Here is a 20461-nt window from a genome sequence, read left to right as displayed (position 1 = left end):
CGCGTTGGGACGATGTGACCGCGCCAAGGCGTATGGTGCTGTCTGTGTGTTAACAGCCTGTCTCTCCCTTACTGTCTTCTCACCTTTCCTAATGTCACCGGTACACTCAAGTCTGGACAGAGTAAAACAGCCCCTTCAGAGTCTGAGTGCTTTCATTTTATAAATGAGAGCAGGACAGTGTGGAAAAACACACACAACACACACCACACACACACACAGCGCACGCAGTCATGCAGGCACACACACACACACTTGGATCCCTCCTACAGAAGACCAGACAGTGAATGCATGCATCTGGGACTGTACCTTATGTCGTAGCCATACATGTCCTTCTCTGGCCGACCATGAATAATCCAGTGTGCCAGCTCCTTCCCACAGCCACCTCCGAGCATCATCCCTGCACAAGACAGGCACACACACACGCCCACACGCACACACACACACACACACACACACACACACACACACACACAGGGACATACAAATGAATCCTCAGACTCCATGTGTGTGACAGACAGCTGCCAGTCACACAAACCACACAAACACGTGTCCCTAGCCACTATTTTACAGTAACAGGAATCCCTCCAACCGCAGCCCAGACGGAGGCTAAAGTGGAGGAAACAGTCATTACATTACAGTATGGGCATTTAGCTGACGCTCTGATCCAAAGCGACTTACACAGCGTTTAACACAGCATCCATTTACAGAGCTGGATATGTACTGAAGCAAGAAGCAATGCAGGCTAAGTACCTTGCTCAAGGGTTACAACGGCAGAGTCCTATCCGGGAATCAAACCTGCAACCTGTAACCTTTAGTTTACAAGACCAGTTCCTTACCCATTATATAACATTTCCTTACCCATTATAACTACACTTCCTTACTCATTATACTACACTGCCGCCCCCAGTCAGCACTGCCTGGGACATGGAGGGGAGGAGAGAAAAGTGTGTTAGAGAAGGAGAACCTACAGAGCACAAAAGCCAGGGGACGGAGTTGACAGAGAAGAGACAGGAAATGAGCGATGGATAGAAAAGAGAGGAAGAAATGAACTGAGCAAATAAAGGAAGTGAAGTTGAAGTGTGGCCCGGCTGAGATTCCCAGGTCTGTGTGAAGTTGCCATTAGCGATGTACGATGAGCTATATAAAGGACTTTCTCCTAATTACACATCTGAGATCAGACACGATGAGAGACTCATTAAAAAGCACAGTTATACAGCTCAGTGCACTAATTACAGGTAAAGAGTCCTTATTACACTCCTGCTTCTGGTAATGAAATATTTGAGACTCAGATCACGTGAACCTGAATCTCCTAATTTACGTTAATGAAGTGCTAGATCATTCAGAACAATATTGCTTGTAGTACAACTTCACAGGTTTGTAGCTTCTCATTTTTTATTACTTTTTCTTAGAATGAAAAGCAAAATTTTCTTCCCAGTTTGGAATTAACTACATGTCTCACACATATGCACAGAGAGCACCATGACTGGGCAGCACTCCACTGATAGGCCAGTGATTACAGGAAGGCTAATGCTGATCTGAAGAGAAGTGAAACCCTTTTGCTTCGGATGATGCAACTGTCCCACTACGCTGAACTGCTGGTGAGAGTCTGTTAATGACACCGCTGGGGTTCACACCAGTGACTACAGGTCCCAGCATGCACTTGTACAGAGGCCCTTTACTGTCTCAGCCCTTTGGGAAAAGGCCAGTTTGGTTGCCTGCAGCCCTGTGGAAGCTCACTGAAGACTTGTGGACAATTTGTACAATTGGCAGCGTCAAGGTTCAGCCTGACTTTGGTTCGTTGAGAAACCTGCCATAGCAATCATTTTTCAAAGGGTGGCCTACATGACTGAACATCACAGAACTGCTGAAATCAGGAGGGGACTGGGGACTGGGGGTGTTGTGCCCACTGTGTCTGTCTGAAGAGCAGCAGTGAGGCCTTTCGTTCTCTGATCTCTCTTCAGAGACCCTGTAAATGTCATGGCAGATGAGACCAGAGCGGGAGATAAAGTTTGGAAGCCGTGAAGATCTGTTTTGAGTGACACCAGCTGCCCCCCTTGGTATCCACCTCTAAAGGGAGACACTACGCAATTCCTGTGGGAAGAGGGAGGGGGGAGGGGCTCCTGCTGTCAATGACAGCCGCTACCCCTCGAGGGGGCGCACACAAAGTGCTGGACTTCAGCACACTTATATAAGAGCGTTTATCCGTGTCACTTGGCTAGGTTAGCGCGTGCGGCACGCCGCCGCCACTCCATCAGTCCCCCTGGAAACGGCCGCACTCCAAAGATGACCCCCGAACAGCGGCCAGGGCAAAGAGCTAATGAGAGGCGGGGGCAAGGCGGCGCCAGGAGGGGAGGACGTGCCGGCCGTGCTGCCGCATGCTGATGCTCTCCTCCCCGCCTCCCCCATCAGTGGAGCTGATGGCTAGCGCACGCTGAGGGGAAGGCAGGAAGAGGACAAGGGGTGAGCACATGAGGGGTGCTGGGAGCTGTAGTCCAGGCAGACAGGTTAGGAAGTTCATTTAAAATTGCTTAGGACTCCCCCCATCAGAATCTCAAGAAAACTAATAAAAGTCAAAAAGCTACAGAAGGGGGCCGGCAGGACTAGTCCTTGACGAGCAGCACGCCTCTGGGGATTACATGTTTTTCTTTATAAATATCCATAATTATCCATAACTGAAGGCAATGTGTTAATTGCTAGAATTAACTGTGACATATAGCTCACCGTTTACACATTCAATTTTGGTCCCGAAGTGGTGTATCCTACAACCTATTATTTTACAATTGGTCAAAACTGCCTGTCTATTTTCTACTGAGATAAAAGCAAAAGGACAAAATATAAAAATATTATAAATAAGAATAAAAAATAAATATAAATAAGTTTATTTTCTGCCTATTTCCTTAAAATAGATACATATGTTACCAGGGTGACATTACCATTATACGTATATGAATGCAGACAGCTGTCTTCGGTAGCTACATCCTGCCATGGTCATGTGACCCTGAACAGATATCAGCAGGTTTGTGGCTGAAGGTGACAGTGAGGTAAGGTCATGTGACCTCTGCCTTAGGGACAGGCGGACGAGGCCACGTCAGCGGAACCCAAGAAGAGGGAGCGTTCTGTGGCCTGTCTGGGGCTTGCTCTGCCCTTGAAAACGCGCTCACTTTTCCGGTATCATATAGTATCAATCTCTCACAACGGAGTCGCAATGCGGGGCGGGAGGGAGCTGTGCCTTGATATCTCAGCTGAGACGGCGCTGTGTTTTTAACGATAGCCTTCTCACTCATCTCTTCTCTTCAATGAAAACTCAAACCGGCACTCAGAACAGCAGAGGAAACAAAGCAGCACAATCGTGGCAGCAGTGTGGAGTAGTGATTGGCAGACTGGACTAAGGCTGCAGGTCCACAGTCCAGGTGCGATATCGCCGGTGTGCCGTTGAGAACAGCGACAACCCTCAATTGCTTTAGCAAATATCAAGGAGGATAAATGGATACTGTGTAAAGTGAAAACTATGTAAGACTTCCTATATAATGACGTCTTTTAGGCAAATGAATTATTCAAGCAACTGCATATATACCGTCACATATTATATTACCACACAGTGGCACTCAAGAGAGTAATTGTGTAACACACTGATATTTAATAAATGTGGACAGGCTTTAAACGCACATAATGCACAGAGCGGTTGAGCTGTGGGCCTGACCGAGCGGTATTCACCGACAGCAGGCCGAGCGCACGCGCCTCTCCGGGCGAGCCGCGCGCCCAAAAGGGGAACGGAGCGCTCAATTATGCATGAGAAGCCTCTTAATGCCCGTGTCTCTGCTGGGGCCGGCGCCGGAAAGACCTGGAAGTGGCAGGACGGCGAAGGCGATTACCTCACGCCCCGGCGGCCCGCTCCCCGCCTCGCCGTTACCCACGGGTCTCACTGACGTCCTTCGCTCGCCTTCGACCCCTCGCCTGCCACGGACACCCCACACCGCCATGATACTCCTCACCCACACACCGTCCGCTGTGCCTCCACCCGCTTACCTGCGCTGTTGAAGCCGCAGCCCAGGAAGTAGCCCCTCACCTCGGGGGCCTCACCCATTAAGGGCTTATGGTCGGCTGTGAAGGATTCTGTGGGGAAAAAACCAGTAGGTCATATTCCAGTAGGGTCCAGCATCCCACAGTTATTTATGCCAAAGGAAGATATTCCTTCCTAACGACACACAGCACCACATAAAGTGTTGAAAACGTCAACCTTTCCATAAACACAGAATTAAATATATTTATTTCATTTTACACTTTGCAGGCTGTCTGTTGGACGCAGGTGAGAAAGCAGATGACTTTGACACAATCGATGAGGAAAGAGCAGGCAGATGGATACTGAACACACCTTTGCCATTATTCCACATGAGAGGAAATTACTGGAGCATCTCATCTCAGATAAGAAAAGAATCACACAGTACAGGGGCCATCTTTTATTCATCTATCCATAAGTGCATTGCAGGCTGGGATATCTCCTGCTGCCTGACTGCCCTGTACTACTTGGGTCCAGTCAACCTCTAAACCCCCTCTCACCGGCGGCACTGAAACCAGCTGCCATTTACCACAACCACTGTGTGGGATGGCTCAATAAATAGCCACACCCACAGAGGAACATGGTTCTGAAAACAACCACACCCACTGAGGGGCAGGGCTCTGGAAATAACCACACCCATGGAAGGGCAGGACCCAATAAACAACCACTCCTACTGAGGGCCAGATGAGGCCCAGGGCCTAGCCGTCTTGCAAACTGCCGGGATTCACACCAACCACTCAAGAGCCTTCAACTACAACCTGCCCCACAGAACGCATGGCAAGCTTACACTGTAAACTCTCGTCACACAGCACAGGATGGGTGAAGCCTATATAATCTCACTCTGCAGCAGAGCACGCTGACTGACACCAGAAACACGTTTTACCTCCAGCACTGCTCGCATTGATCCCCAGCATGGAGACGTCTATGATCTCAGAGCGAATTTCCCACAGGCTTACCGTGGGAAGCAGTCGTGATGTGACCTGCTTTCCAGGGAAGCACCACCAAAGACCGTTACCCACATTAATCCTCCTGAAAAATGGCTCGCCTTCAACAGAGATGAATAATATGGGGAGACTACATCCATTACCAGCTTAATGGGGCTGAGATGTGCGCACCAATGTATTCATGCATTTGTGGTGGCAGGGGAGGCTCTCTGGTCAGTCTCTGCAGCTCCTGTCATTAGAGCACTCGCTGGGCTGATCCTGAGCTCGGGGTCTCTTTAAAAACCTTCCTCTATGAGCAGAGCATGTGGGCGGCAGGTGACGCCCCCTACAGCACCGAAAATATCTTACAGCACTGAGACCCCAAGGAATTTAAATATAGACAAGGTTTGCTGAACAAACCACAACGTCTTAGCAACCAAGTGTAAATAAATGTGGGAATAAAAAAAAGAAAACAAACACAATTAAGGACCAAATTAAAAATACAGAAATAGACTGGTATCCAGCCAAGCCCAGTTATAGGGTAAGAACCATGAAAGACCACGCTACCAGCTGTTTGTATTAAGCCGTTCCATTTGCAATTTTGAATAGACCCTCATATTATCACCAGAGCTAAATAAATGCTTAATCTTTTGCTTCTGTCCAGCATATGGATATTAAAACAAACACAATTAGCATTTACAGAGAACAGCTGTTTTTCGTCGATGAGCATGTTATTACAGTGGTGGGAATTTCAGAACAGTTTTTCCAGGATGTTGTTTGTCCACTCTTGAAAGACGAGACTCTGCAAAGACTCGTGGGGAATTTGTAAACAGACTGATATTCACATGCTGCCCATAAGGCACTCAGCAGAGCAATTATCATCATAAATTCTGAGCCACAACAAAAGTCAAGATGTCCAGCCAAGGTATAATTTAAGTATGAACACAGCGAGTTGTTACAGGTCAATTAAAATGGATAAACAACTGCCAAACTCACATAATGTGTGAGGTAGGCTAAGTTTCAAATGATCAACTATTGCAACACTCCTTTTAAATCAAAGGGGCTAACTGTCATAAATAAGTGCCTCAGCTTCTCAGATGCATGACAGCTACAGGGAAGGTTGTTTTCCAGCGTCCTTCATCAAGAGATTGCACACCTGTCACGGCTCAAAATCGCAACCTGAATGCAGCTGCTTCATGGACTGGGTCAAGCCGGGACAAGCTCGACACCAACTGAATGAAAGGCAACCAGACCTGCAACTTTGCAAAAAGGTGCAATGAAGAGGCCAATCGAGGCACCATAGAGATGTCACTTCTCTATTTTAATGCATTTTAAGTGTGGTGTGTGTGTGTGTGTGTGTGTGTGTACGTGTGCGTGCAGATGTGTGTGACGTGTCTGATAAATGTGTGTGTGCACGTGTGAGTACCTGGCCCGCAGACAGTGGACTTGATGCCTGTCTGCTCCAGGGCTGGCACGCGGTTGATGGCTCCCTCAATGTGCTGCATGAACACATCCCAGTCCAGGTCAAACAGGCTGAAGGCAAATTTCTCAGACACCTGCAGCAATGATAAAATATGACCTCATCGCAGTGCTCCTAAACCTCAGACAGACACATGAACAAGGCAGGGGCACTTTGGACAACAGACAAACACACACACACACACACACACACACACACACACATTTGCACATGAAAACAGTAGTGTCATTACATATCAGACCCAAGTTCAAAAGAATACCGCATCCCTTTAGACACCGGTCAACCACTTGCCAAATACTGCCGCTTTCACACAAATATCTATTTACATTTACTTTTATGTTTTGGCTAGTAACATATTTTTTGAAAATCATCAGGGATTAGCAGGGTGCTTACTAGCATCTAGAATGCCACGGCATTTCAGATATATACTTGACCCAGTTCTGTCACACATACACAAAACACCATTATTTTCCCATGCCTTATAAACACTGAATATACATACACATAATAATCTTCAGAAACACGAACACCATACAGAATCTTTACACATGTAAAAACCACGAGGTAGCATATAACCACAGAAACACAGCACAGAGAGCAGTCTCAACACCTCAGGCTCCAAATTCACAAACACACAAACTGCGGCTGTACGCAGTTCAGTAGCTGAGCCGGCCGCTGGCATAAACACTCCACGCAGTCATTTAGGGCCACAGACATCCCTGGGCCACGCAACTGTAACTTTTTCTTTTGGAACACATTTTAAGCGTACAGTATCCACCTCCAAACAGTCTTGTTTTAGGGAGGCCATGTACTGAATTCCAAAAAAAAGAGGACAGGGGCAGGCAGGCATTAGGAACACAATACTAGGCAATTTGTTTACATACAATCTATGGAAAAAGGCAAAACCATTTTAGGAATTTCAAAACCCCGCCTGGACAGATACTTTTAGTCTCAATAAACAATGAACGTCTGCGAGAAAGAGAATGTCTAGTCAGTCTACATGCTCAGGACCACCAAACCCCTACGGCTGGCACTGTTCAGTAGGAATGCTTTTAACCCTGATTTAACTCTGCGGGCGAAGTATGTGTGTGGCTAGTGGTCTGCGGTTACACAGAGATTGTTAAGGTAGGTTGAGCGGACAAGGGGCAGGACAATCTGCTTCCTCCACCGGTCACCCGATCCGCTGGGTCCTGCCGCAGCGGGATTGTGACGGGCGGCCAGTCTCTCTGCGCGACGAATGAAACCAAAGCTGGAGGCAGGAGGTGCGCCTTCGCCCCATTAGTCAGCTAGACACCCCGAGGATGCTGACAGCTCATTCAGCGAAATGCTGAATACATAAAAGATTAAAATTGCCAGTGTGTATGCTGTGGATGCATGGGTCAGGTTTATAAATAAAACTGTGGAGATTGCAGGTATTTGCGACCTTCACCCTCTCAAAGATGGTGCAGACGTGCCCAGGCGGCATGGTTTATTAACCACATCAGGACAGGAAGGGAAGACGGGACTGATCACACCCACTTTGATGCACTCTCTGTGAGCTAGCTCTTCCCACAGTGGAAATGTGCCTCTGCTACTCACAGTGAAACCAATTAAATTATTATAGGGTACTGAGAAGGCACTTAATGAGAAAAAAACATTTATCTACAGTTTAAATCCAGACATGACCTCATATCATTTTCAACAGAGCTCACTGCTCAAGGAAAGAGCATTCAGCCAGACAGAGCCAGCCTCTACAGACCTGCATGATCCCCAACACGACTAGAGTGGGTATAGAGACCACACTGCCAGGAGGGAAAAGTCCTCATACACACATACAAAAGAGCCCACATACACACACACACACACATACAAAAGAACCCACATACACACACACACACACACACACACACACACACACACACACACACATAAAAAAGAACCCACATACACACACATAAAAAAGAACCCACATACACACACACACACACACACACATAAACACACACACAATAAAAGAACCACAAACACCCACACACACAACACACATACAAAGACCACATAACAACACACACACACACACACATACAAAAGAACCCACATATACACACACTCACACACAAAAAACCCACATACACACACACACACACACGCAGGCACATAAACACACACTCACTCACATACACACACACAAAAAACCCACATACGCACACACACTCACTCACTCGTGCACACACACAAAAAAAACACATTTACACACACACACATGTGCATATGCATGTATGTGTACATACACATACAAATACTCACACATACATGGATGATTGCATTTATATAGCACTTGTCCAGACGCTCAAAGTGCTTTACAGTGATCAAACTCACCTCAGCCACCACCAATGAGTAGCACCCACCTGGGTGATGCATGGCAGCCATTTTGCGCCAAAACGCTCACCACACATCAGCTGAGGTGGAGAGGGAGAGGACAATTTTCGACCCATTAAATCAGGGGATGATTAGGTGGCAGGTTGAGAGAGCCGAGTTGGGAATGTAGCCAGGACACCGGGGAACCCCCTACTCTTTGCGATGAGTGTCGCGGGGTCATTAATGATCACAGAGAGTCAGGACCTCAGTTTAACGTCTCATCCCAAGGAAGTCGTCTCCTGCAGCACAGTGTCCACATCACTGCACTGGGGCATTGACCAGAAGGAAGATCGCTCCCTGCTGGCTGACCCACACCACTTCCAGCAGTAACTTAGCTTTCCCAGGAGGTCTCCCATCCAAGTACTGACCAAGCCCACACCTGCGTCAGCCATTCGGCAGGAGCCGGGTGCATGGTGGTACGGCTGCTGGCACGGCACACATGGCATACGTACACATACACTCACACATATGCAGACATACATACAAATACACACATACAAACACATATACACATACATGCACACACACACATACACATGCACACACACACACACACACACACATGGCATACGTACACATACACTCACACATATGCAGACATACACACAAATACACACATACAAACACATATACACATACATGCACACACATACATACACATGCACACACACAGACACACACACACACACATGCATACCCACCCACATACACACACCCAACAACAAAAATAATGGCTCCATTGTGAGCACATTCACACCACTCAAAACAGTTCTGACATACAGCAATAATGAGCTCATACATAGCAGATACCACAATAACAACCGTAAAAACATTGCCCAACTTACAGCAGATGCATATGCACATGAATACAAAGACGCATACACACATGTGCACACACACATACACACACACACAAACAATGATACAAATATTCATATCCTGAATAAAGAGACACAGCTAAATAAACTGAACAATGAGTTGATAAACACAGATTAAAGGTAAAAACAAAACAACACAGACACTCACACAATCTTACCTCATCCCAGAAAATAGGATTTTCCTCATAACCACCCACTGACAGGGCATCTCCTTGGAGACGAAGGTAGACAGATGCATCATGGTCCCGCACATTAGGCATGTTCTAGTAAGGAAGAGGAGACACACGCTAAGTATCAGTGCCTGCCCAACAGCCCTAAAGACTCTCAGCACCTAAACATTAAGTAAAAACAGCTCTAAATAGAGAGCAAAGACTGGCAAAACAGAGCACAATTCTGCACGGACTAATCCTCAGAATGCTTAAGTCAGGTTGGGCTACTCAGTGCTGCAAGTTTAAAGAGTATGGTTCTGTGTGCAGCAGCGCTGGGCTGAAGGGGTTGTTAAATACAGCATTACACTCCATAACTGAGGCCTCCTGGGGCCCCATCATAGCTATGAGAATATGTATTCCATCACATTTTTATAGCACATGTAATGTTTATACATAAATTAAGCTGCTAGGTTAAATTGAACAGCTTCAAAGTTGCTTCCTCCAGGGCAAAACAGTGGGAACACACCAATGACTTTAACTAATGAACCCTAGAGAGTCCAGTGCACTGCCCACAGGCATACATATGTGTGTACATACACGCACACACAGACACACACATCAAAAATGACCATGCATATGCACACATGAATACATATGCACATGTAAACACAAACAAGAGCAGAAACACACACACACACACACACACACACACAATCATGCACAAATGCATTCACATGCACACACATACCTTCTCTCTCTCACACACACACACACATACAATTATGCACATGCATTCACATTAACATTTCTAGTCTCACTCACACACATACAATTATGCACATGCATTCACATTAACATTTCTAGTCTCACTCACACACATACAATTATGCACATGCATTTACATGCACCCATATACTGTCTCTCTCTCTCGTTCTCTCATACATACTGTACACACACACACACTATCATGCACATGCATGCACATGCACCCACACACACACACTATCATGCAGATGCATGCACATGCATCCACACACACTACCACACAAGGTGAAGTGGAGGCTGTGCAGATGGATCTTTCTCACGATGAATCTTTATCTCCACACTGCAGTGTAACTTGTGAAAAACTTGTGACATAGGACCAATCTACTGGCACTAACCCAATACAATTTATGATGCAAATGGGTATTTCCATAGAGCTGTGAATGCTCCCACATGCATAAGGTTATGAGGTGCATTACTGTGAATGTATGCCAAGGACATCTACAGGTTCATAAAAATCCACCCAATCAGACAATGTACAAAGATCAACACAGATCTTAGCATACTCATGCCAGTAACTGGCTGCTGATACAATCTGATGTTACAGTGCCCTCTGTCTGTCTTCACTGGTAATGCACATTGTATTAATTGCTTCTGCAGTCTCATGACAGCCATTAGATTTGTTGGACGTTCTCTCATTTCTCACTTTGGAGCTTTCTGAGCCCATCCAGCTGTACTCACACCTGATTTTGCTGCAGTTGTAAAAGATGCACACCCCGCTGCAGAGAAATGACAAGGCAAGATTTTACATGCCTCGTGTCTGTCACCCACCAACTAAGAATTTCAACCCAAAATCATTCAGCTTCCATTTTTTCATTCGAATGCTTCTGCAGGCTGATTAGGTGGGTGTCTTTTCTCTTCAGGAAACAGAGAAGGAGTAGGGCGGGGGGAAGGGTGCAGCACTGAGATACACAGAAGGGAAATTTAACCCAAGGGTCAATCAGTGTCAAATGTCTGTGTCCTTGCCAGCTCAGAAATGAAACTCAGTCTCACCTCACATGCCCTTTACAGTAGACGTGCCGCTTAGATACAAGACAGGAAACCTAAATGCTTCAAATGAGTAAGGTGGGACAGCTTTGCTTAGCAAATAGTAACATGCATCCTGCAGGACGGGTTACCTGAATCCCCTGAATCCTCTCTGTCACCACGTAAGCATGATGCATAGCAATCAGAGGCACGTTGACACCAGCCATCTCCCCCAGCTTTGCTGCCCACACACCTGATGAAGCAGGGCAACCACAGTCAACACCTCGCACGCGCTGTGCACACGCTGTCACTGGCTCATACACTCCATGTTCAGCCACTTGCAGTCCTTGTAAAGAGTCTGTGGACAAGCCTATGGCTTATATTACTCTTGACATATTTTGCAGTAGTTGTGTGATGCTGTGCACAGCTATAGAATGTTTGTAATGTAGTGCTCTTACATTCAAAAATGCTGTTGTGGGAAGTCAGAGCAAGATGTAAAAAAATCAATATCAAGTGACAGTAAATGATTAACGGTTCTCATTTAAAAGGAGATGGGATGGTTGATGTGTTTCTGAAATTGATGATTTATGCATGTTGTCTAACTCTACAGGTTGGAAGCCTTATTTTCTGTTAGCGCATCCAGAAAAAACTTTAAATTTAAGTTATATTGTTTATTTAGGCCTTTCCATCGATCCATCCATTATTTACACCCGCTTATCCTGGGCAGGGTCACGGGGGGTGCTGGAGCCTATCTGAGCATGCATTGGGCGAGAGGCAGGAATACATCTAGGACAGGCCGCCAATCTATCGCAGTTTCTTACTTTGAATACACTGAATGCCAATTTTGGTATCACGCTGCTATTGACTGCCCCCTAGTGCTTATCAGTCTAATAAGCACCGGTCCTAACAGCAGCTCTTCAACATACTCTCTTTGCACGGTCATTTTCTGCCAGATTATTTTAGAACAATGCTACTGAACCCTTTTGGAGGCCTGTATAGTTAGCTTACGCATACGGCTTACCTGCACAGTTGACGATGCACGGAGTCTGAATGGTCCCATGATCTGTCTCCACTGCCTTCACCCTCTTTACTCCGAGGTCATCGGTGTGCACCTGCACTCCAGTCACTGGACAGTTCTCAATCACCTGAAATGGATATCAGGGCTGACCTGTTAAACCACAACGAATCAAAATAGGAGTAGCATCAAAAGAGCAGGTCTGTGATCAGAACCTCCTTGTGAGACACATTAACTACATTAACCTTCAGGGTCCAAGTTGAACTATGCGGTTGTTCCCTGCACTTGGACCGGTACTTCTCTCTAGGGGTTTCGTCATACTTGTTCCTGGTTATGGTTATACACTTTGTTGTACGTCGCTCTGGATAAGAGCGTCTGCCAAATGCCTGTAATGTAATGTAATGTAATTAACCTAAAGTACAGAACTGAAGCTTTGGTGTTACTGAGGATGGAACAGGGGTTCCAGACTCATTGGTACATAGTAACACACTGACTTTAACAGATAATAGGAGCTCCACTATTTAACTATTTAACTAAATCACTATTTAACTTATGCCAACGACTTGCAGTTAAACAGTTACTGTACATAGGCCATATCACTGGCAGTCGGAGGGTTGCCGGTTCAAACCCCGCCTTGGGAGTGTCAAAGTGTCCTTGAGCAAGACACCTAACCCCTAACTGCTCTGGCGAATGAGAGGCATCAATTGTAAAGCGCTTTGGATAAAAGCGCTATATAAATGCAGTCCATTTATATAAATGCAGTCCATTTCACTGGAATACTGATAACTTTCCTGGTAAACTTACAGTGCACTACCATGTTGCTTTAAACATTTTTTTAAGAAGCCTACATTTAAAGCCTTTCAGGTGAACACCAAAGCAGCCTAGAAGAGAGGGTGGGAACCTCATGCACAAACGTAATTAAAATGTTAGTGGGTTTAGGATCATCTCGCTGAAGATGCTCAGGAGAATCTTTCCACCTACCCAGGTTTGTCCCCTGAATATTCCATGGTATCCTCCTCTTTATACAGCAGCTATTTCAGGCAGACTTTTGCCACAGCAGTCAATTTATTTATACCTTAACTGGAAATGCTTAGCAGATCACACACATCTAGGAATGGTCAAAGAACCACGGTTCTCTCAGCACAGCCCTGGCTGTACCGTAATACCTTAACACACAATGAGCATGTTTACACAAATTCTACAAAATAAAAAATATGCTTGAAAAACTCCAAAAAGGCTTCTGGGTCTATCACTGGTCAATCAAATATGCTGATGTGATATTATGTGCATCATCTCTATTGTTATGAACTGTATTTTATCCTGGGACTCAATTACAGCTGCATTACTAAATCCTAGCCAGACTCCTACAAAATAGACAGCACATATGACCACCGAGTCATCCCCTGTATCGACACTATCCCCGGCATTCTCAGCCACATTGATTCCCCAGGGTATCACTGCAAACAGACAACAGAGGTCTCGGGTAATAGTACTGAACTGGCCTGAAGTTTTATCGAGCTGCATGATGGTTATCCAACGTGGCACGTTCAGAGGCTGATGTCTGCACACCTGTTCATCTGTGTACCTTTTCTGTTTTTAATGTCTGTGTTTGCTTTTACTCTGCAAGCAGGGCGCCCTGTGAAGCAGACTTTGGTCTCGGTGGGGCTCTCCCTGCTAAAATAAAGGATAAATAGAAATTAAATAAAATGTATCGCTGTGAATGTGCTGTCTACTATATTTACTCGAATGGACTGCCCCTTCATTGGACAATTAGGTTAAAATGCTGCACCTGCTCCCTAATGGAACCCACATACTGAGGGAGAGCTGTCTATGAGCCAAATTCTCCTTGTGCTTTGCACTTTTTAAAACATTTGCATTTTCTGCACTTTATTATGTAGCCAAATAAAATAAGCAATATATTTTGGACATGCCTCTATTTCTGATTTTTTAAAATCTATTTTTGTAGCAGAGCCTCGTTCCTTGGCTTGCATTTTCACACGAATGTGAAATTTTAATAAAAGTTCTCACCACTTTTGTCAGCAGGTCCAAACACAATAGAGTTAAATAATCACTCCATTCATTAACAAAATGTAAACAGAATTCATGTTATGTTTTTGGAAGACAGAATATACCCACTGCTGTGGAAACATAAGAGTCCTGTTTTACATTTAACAGCTGTACATGAATCCCTCCTGGAATGTGTCTCAGCCTTGTCTGAGGGGCTGCAAGGCTATTGGTTTGAGAGTCCATAAGTACAATAACGGGGCATTAAGGACAACAACCAACAGTTGTTTACATTATCTATGTTTCCTCTATTGATGGTCTGCTTAACATCATTTAGTCGTGTAAAACATGGGAAGCAGTATGCTAATGTAAAACATGATTTAAAATGGAGTTAATTCAAGAGGGTCAAGAGGGATTTCACACATTACTTAGCAAACACAATTTGCAAGAATTATTCCAGGGTTTAAATCTGTTCTCTCTTCATATTCTGTATGCTTACTGGCAAGAACTGGTCATTAGGGCCATACATTTGTATGACGGGATTGGACTTTAAAACTGCCTTGGTTAATACTGAATCACAGGGCTTCCAGTCTACCAGGCAATTAGGTTAAAAAAATGTTTGCATTCCATTCTATTGTCTGCTCTCCACACTCCGCTGTAGTCGTGTGACTTTCTTCCAGCCTCCATAACCATTTCTGTCGCACTGCCTGGCAAATTTATCCCCATCTTACCCTGGAACCCTGGGTAAGATAGGGAACCCTGGAACCTTCTGCCTTCCTTTCACAGTTAATACAAGTGCAAGCTGGCCACGTTAATCAGTATTTCAGAATACCACGAATGCTCAAGGGTCAACTCATAGGACTGCCTTAAAGATGACTGCACTGCACTGCACTTCTGGTACAGGAGCAAAAACATGGCTCAGGTAAAGCACTGGCAGCCGGCAGGCTACAGCTGCGATCTGCGCTAAGAGAGCTTCCCATCGTCTGACTGAATCAAATGTGAATCAAATGTGAATCAAATGTGCCAAAGGGTTTGCAGATCTCTCTGAATTTAGACGGCCAGGTCAGATTCGGGAAAAGAATCAGCAGACACAGCAAGGATGACGTAAATTTCACATGTTGCCCGTCAGTACGAGAAAAGGCAAGCGCTTACCGTGGCACCCTTGGCAGCAGCTGCCCTGGTAAGCGTGGTGCATGTGCCAGCAGGGTCCATGGTGCCATCCTTGGGGACGTACAGCGTGCCGTAAAGGTCGTCCACGTTCATCAGCGGGTACAAATCCTTGGTCTCCGCAGGTGACAGGACGTGAGACTCGATGCCATACACCTTCCCCAGCTGCAGGAAATGGCAAACAGCGCAATCATAATCCTTTCCGTAACGCAAAAAACATGCAGGAAACGTCACCAGAGCCATATAAATGGCTGAATGAATTGTTTCATTGATTTCTGAGACAACTCCAGCTTTACCTGCATCAGTAATGCAGTATATATCCCTGTGATTCAGTACCACAGGATTACCTGTGGCCTACTGTCTTCACAACTACATACAGCACAACCAGCTATCCAGTCATGGGCTCACTCTCCCCCATACCAGTGCCAATATGAACAGACTTCAGCTCAAACACTCTCTCACACACAGACACACACACACCCACATATCAAACACACACACACACACACCCACATATCAAACACACACACACACACTCACACCCACATATCAAACACACACACTCACACTCACACACCCCCACACAGACACACACACACACACAAACACATATCAAACACTCACACTCACACACCCCAACACAGACACACACACACACCAGTCAAACCAGGCCGGTTTGGTTGATTACGCACCGACATGAGGCGCTTGTACTCATCCAGCCTCTGCTTGTTGGAAGCGATGAAGAGGCCTCCGTTCTGGATCCAGCCTGTGTGCAGGCCGGTCTCCTGCTCCAGGTCAGCGCTGACCACCTGCCTGGTGTGGGCCAGCAGCTCCACCTCCACATCGCTGGGCCTCAGCTGCCACAGGAGCCCTGGCACAGGGAGGGTCAACAGCTCACCCGCACGCCAGTGATGACATCACACATACACGCACATGCTATTTTCACATTATGTTTTCGACTGCATTGTGCATTCACGCAGTATAATGGTGGTATTATTTATTATTTATTATGCCCCCACATCAAAAACAATGACATTTTTTACACTTAAAAACCTGTCCTGAGGCATTGCACTGAAACTCATCCTATCCTGGGCAGGTAACAGCAAAGTGGTAATTGTGATCACTAGCACAGGGCAATATGATGTAAAAATCTCCCCTTTGGTCAAACTGGTAGAATCACTGTAGTAACTGTTTTGAAATAGTCAAAATAGAAAAATTAGCACAGACAGGGTGTGGGAGTTTGTGTAGAGGCATGCACATGCGTGAACAAAAGTGTGACTTTCATTTGTTTCTCAGCGCACAAATACACACGGCTTCTTTCTGCCACTCTCAGTACCAGCTGTGTGCCATGTGGTGCCCGCCGTCAGTCGGTCTCTCTCCAGCAGCACCACGTTGGTCATGCCCATCTTAGTCAGGTGGTAGACGGTCTGGCAGCCGAGGCTGCCCCCACCAATCACCACGGCCTCCGCTGACTTGGGGAGGGGCTTCGTGGGGCCGCTGAGCTCGCTCTCCTGCTTCAGGATCTTCTCATAGGGCACGCTCTTCTCAGAGGTGGGCTCGGGGGCGGAGCTGTAGCAGCGAGAGGCAGAGCGGCAGAGGGGCCCGAGGGCGGCGCGACACATGCCCGCCTTCCGCACAGCTGTGCCCACAAAAGCCATGTCCCCTGCCAGCCAAAAAACACACAGCAGCGACATCAGCAGGGTGCCTTCAGCACAACACCGGCACAAGCCTTTCGCAGTCTGAAGGAATGACTGGGGGCTGTTCTGGCCTGGGCTTTTGAAGTTCCCGAGCCCCCAGAGTTCAGAGCAGGACAAAGGCTGTCTCTCTGGACAGGACCAAACATGTGCAATTAATATTGGCCATACAATTTACTAAGTCTCCAGAAATGTTCTTGTATGTTGACTGGTCTGAGAATAATGGAAAGTGGTGTCAACTCTTGTTTACATCTTTGCAGGACATTCAGGACTGTTAACAGACAGACATTTGGTAGGAGCACAGACATTTGGTCTGAGCATTAGCATGACAGTGATAAGTGTTCCTGTGATAGGGGAATGATAAGGGTACTGTACATTAGCATTAGCAAGGCAGTGATCACTTCCTGTGACAGGATCAGATTACAATGACCGGACCCCATATGGATGGCCCTGCAAAGTATGAAGACATGTTGCAACCTTTCTTCGTATGGAATTAACAGAATGGACTTTAAAATATTTTTCATATTTTCTATGATTTGGGAAGTGTTGTATACTCCTGAATTTCCCTAAGGGAACTTCCCTACGGGATCAATAAAGTTTCTATCTATCTATCTATCTACTATCATGTATTCACACCTCTGGAACAAACAGGTCTAATTCGAAGGATTAAAAAATAGGTTTCATGCTCAAATTTAACAGTAGGTGGAGGTAATGTTCCGGCGTTGTAACAATTCGCCATGAAATAACTTTTCTTGGTGTTTGCCATGCGTTACTCAGTGTATCTGTGAATTCTGATCAGAAAATGCTATACGTTTTTGGTTCATTGAAAACTCATTGATGTTTCATTTTCCGGTAAACCATCACATGCAAACCGCGATTAGCTTCATTAGTCATTTCTAAATGACAACTTAATATCGATATTGACAGTTAAAAATAAACAGAGAAACAAACAAATAAAACAAACTCAAGAGATGCAGTAATTTCTTAACCATTTGTTATGAACAACACACGTGAGAGTGGGGGGGAAAAGTATAGGCTAGTCTATAACAATCTGGCATGTATACACCATGCCAGGCATGTCTAGAAACGCATTTGGTGCAACAGAATTAAATAAAATATTCCACATTTTATAATATATCCCAAAAAATATTAGAGATTGTGAGTTACCATTCTGCGTCTTTAGCATATAACTGGCTTAATAAATATCCTATATACAACGTACTTTTTGTCATGTTTACAGTACGTAAGTGAAGCCAGGCAACGCTGAAATGTCTTCTGTCAAATGTGCTAACTTACTTACAAAAACATAACGTTAGGTAAACATATATTGCTCCGGAATACCTCCAATATGTTGCGCATGAATACGGTACGTGTGACTACCACAGGCTGTAGGTAGCAGCCAGTTGCAACGTGGCCATTTTGTTTCACGTGAAGCGTGCAAACTTTAGTCATGCGTGGACGCTACAATTTAACTAAATAAAACAAAATAAGCTCGTGCCACATATCTTGCAAGTGTATTACATAACGCAAAGGTGTCCATCTGTGTCTAATTAACTACTTATTAGTACGTTTAGTGAAACAGCAACTAATTCGCGGCAAATTTAATATTTACACTGTAGCCTAATGAGAAATAAGTGTCTTATTTCCTTGCCATCCCCGGGTTCCACGTGCGAGTGGGCTACAAGGTCTTGTCCAATCATTACGACAACCTATCATTACAGGACAAAAGTTTCGCTGATGAAATTTAATTCACTCCAATAACCTGTCCATGCACGGTAATATTACGCTCAGTGAAACGTCAGCAGTATTTTAAGTGCACATAAGACGTACCGTTTTCCTGTAGTTATGCTTCCTGATGACAGGTTCCCCTCAATGTTCCAAAAACGAAATACTGTATATAAGATGCAGAAGGAACTGCCAGTCAGAATCTGCTCAAAAATGGCTGTCGCGTGTTCGACCTGGATTGCACTCTGTGAAAACAGCTGTTCTCCGAATCAAGTTTTAGCAACAAGCAGTGGCGGACAAGTAACCCAAAGCCCTAATAGCACATACATTTGAATGTTTTCAAAGAACTGGTTCTCTGCGTACTGTCACTGTGTTTGCATGGTTAGTTAATGTGTAGGCTACTGCGCCTAGTGGTAGCCTATTGGCTACTATAACTTTTCCTACTAAAAGCGACCAAGTTTATTCAGAAGCATGTGCACATAATTACATTACGACGACCGTTTATGCCGGTTCTCTAATTATTTCCATTCCAGCATCATACAATATAGCTCACTGCCCATGTCGCCTACTGTGCCGTGAAAAAGTATTCCCCCCCTCCAGATTCTCTCCCTCTATTATTGCATGCTTGTCACACTGAATGGTTTCCTATCTTTAGACAAAATGTAGTATTAGACGAAGGTAACCCGAGTAAACAAAAACACATTTTAAAAATGATTATTTCGTTTAGGCTTATTTAATTAAAAGGTTATCAAACACCCATATCACCCATGTAAAAAATACTCGCCCCTTAAATTTAACTGGTTGCACCACCTTTAGCCGAAATAACTGAAGGAAACGCTTCCTATAATCCGATATCAGACTTTCACATCGCTGTGGAAGAACTTTAATTTAAACAAATTGGTAGGTTCTCAAGCATGAACTGCTCGTTTCATGTCTTGCCACAGCACCTCTATTGGGTTAAGGTTAGGACTTTGACTTGGCCACTCCAAAACTTTAATGTTGTTTCTTTTCAAACATTCAGATGTGGACTTGCTTTTGTGTTTTGGATCATGGTCTTGCTGCATAGCCCAATTATGCTTCAGCTTACAGACAGATGATTGGACATTCTTCATGAGAATTTTCTGGTACCAAGCAGAATACATGGTTCCTTCAATAATGGAAAGTTGTCCAGGTCCCGAGGCAGC

General features: G+C 45.2%; 1 protein-coding gene across 1 annotated transcript in view; it reads right to left on the bottom strand.

Moving 5' to 3' along the window:
* The window catches only part of sardh (sarcosine dehydrogenase), a 43573-nt gene extending 23112 nt beyond the window's left edge, over nt 1–20461 (bottom strand). The window contains exons 1-10 of the mRNA XM_064307079.1: nt 19383–20461; nt 17195–17521; nt 16551–16729; nt 15844–16023; nt 12694–12817; nt 11825–11925; nt 9894–9998; nt 6407–6536; nt 4027–4113; nt 307–397 (exon numbers count right to left, since the gene is read on the bottom strand). Of these exons, the coding sequence (XP_064163149.1) occupies nt 307–397; nt 4027–4113; nt 6407–6536; nt 9894–9998; nt 11825–11925; nt 12694–12817; nt 15844–16023; nt 16551–16729; nt 17195–17516 (1319 nt within the window). The 5' untranslated portion in view covers nt 17517–17521; nt 19383–20461. The remainder of the gene's footprint in view (nt 1–306; nt 398–4026; nt 4114–6406; nt 6537–9893; nt 9999–11824; nt 11926–12693; nt 12818–15843; nt 16024–16550; nt 16730–17194; nt 17522–19382) is intronic.

Source organism: Anguilla rostrata, chromosome 14 (genome assembly GCF_018555375.3).
Source record: "Anguilla rostrata isolate EN2019 chromosome 14, ASM1855537v3, whole genome shotgun sequence".
In the NCBI taxonomy this organism is placed as follows: Eukaryota; Metazoa; Chordata; class Actinopteri; order Anguilliformes; family Anguillidae; genus Anguilla; species Anguilla rostrata.
The sequence above is the reverse complement of the archived record's forward strand: the minus strand, read 5'-3'. Positions and strand labels throughout refer to the sequence as shown.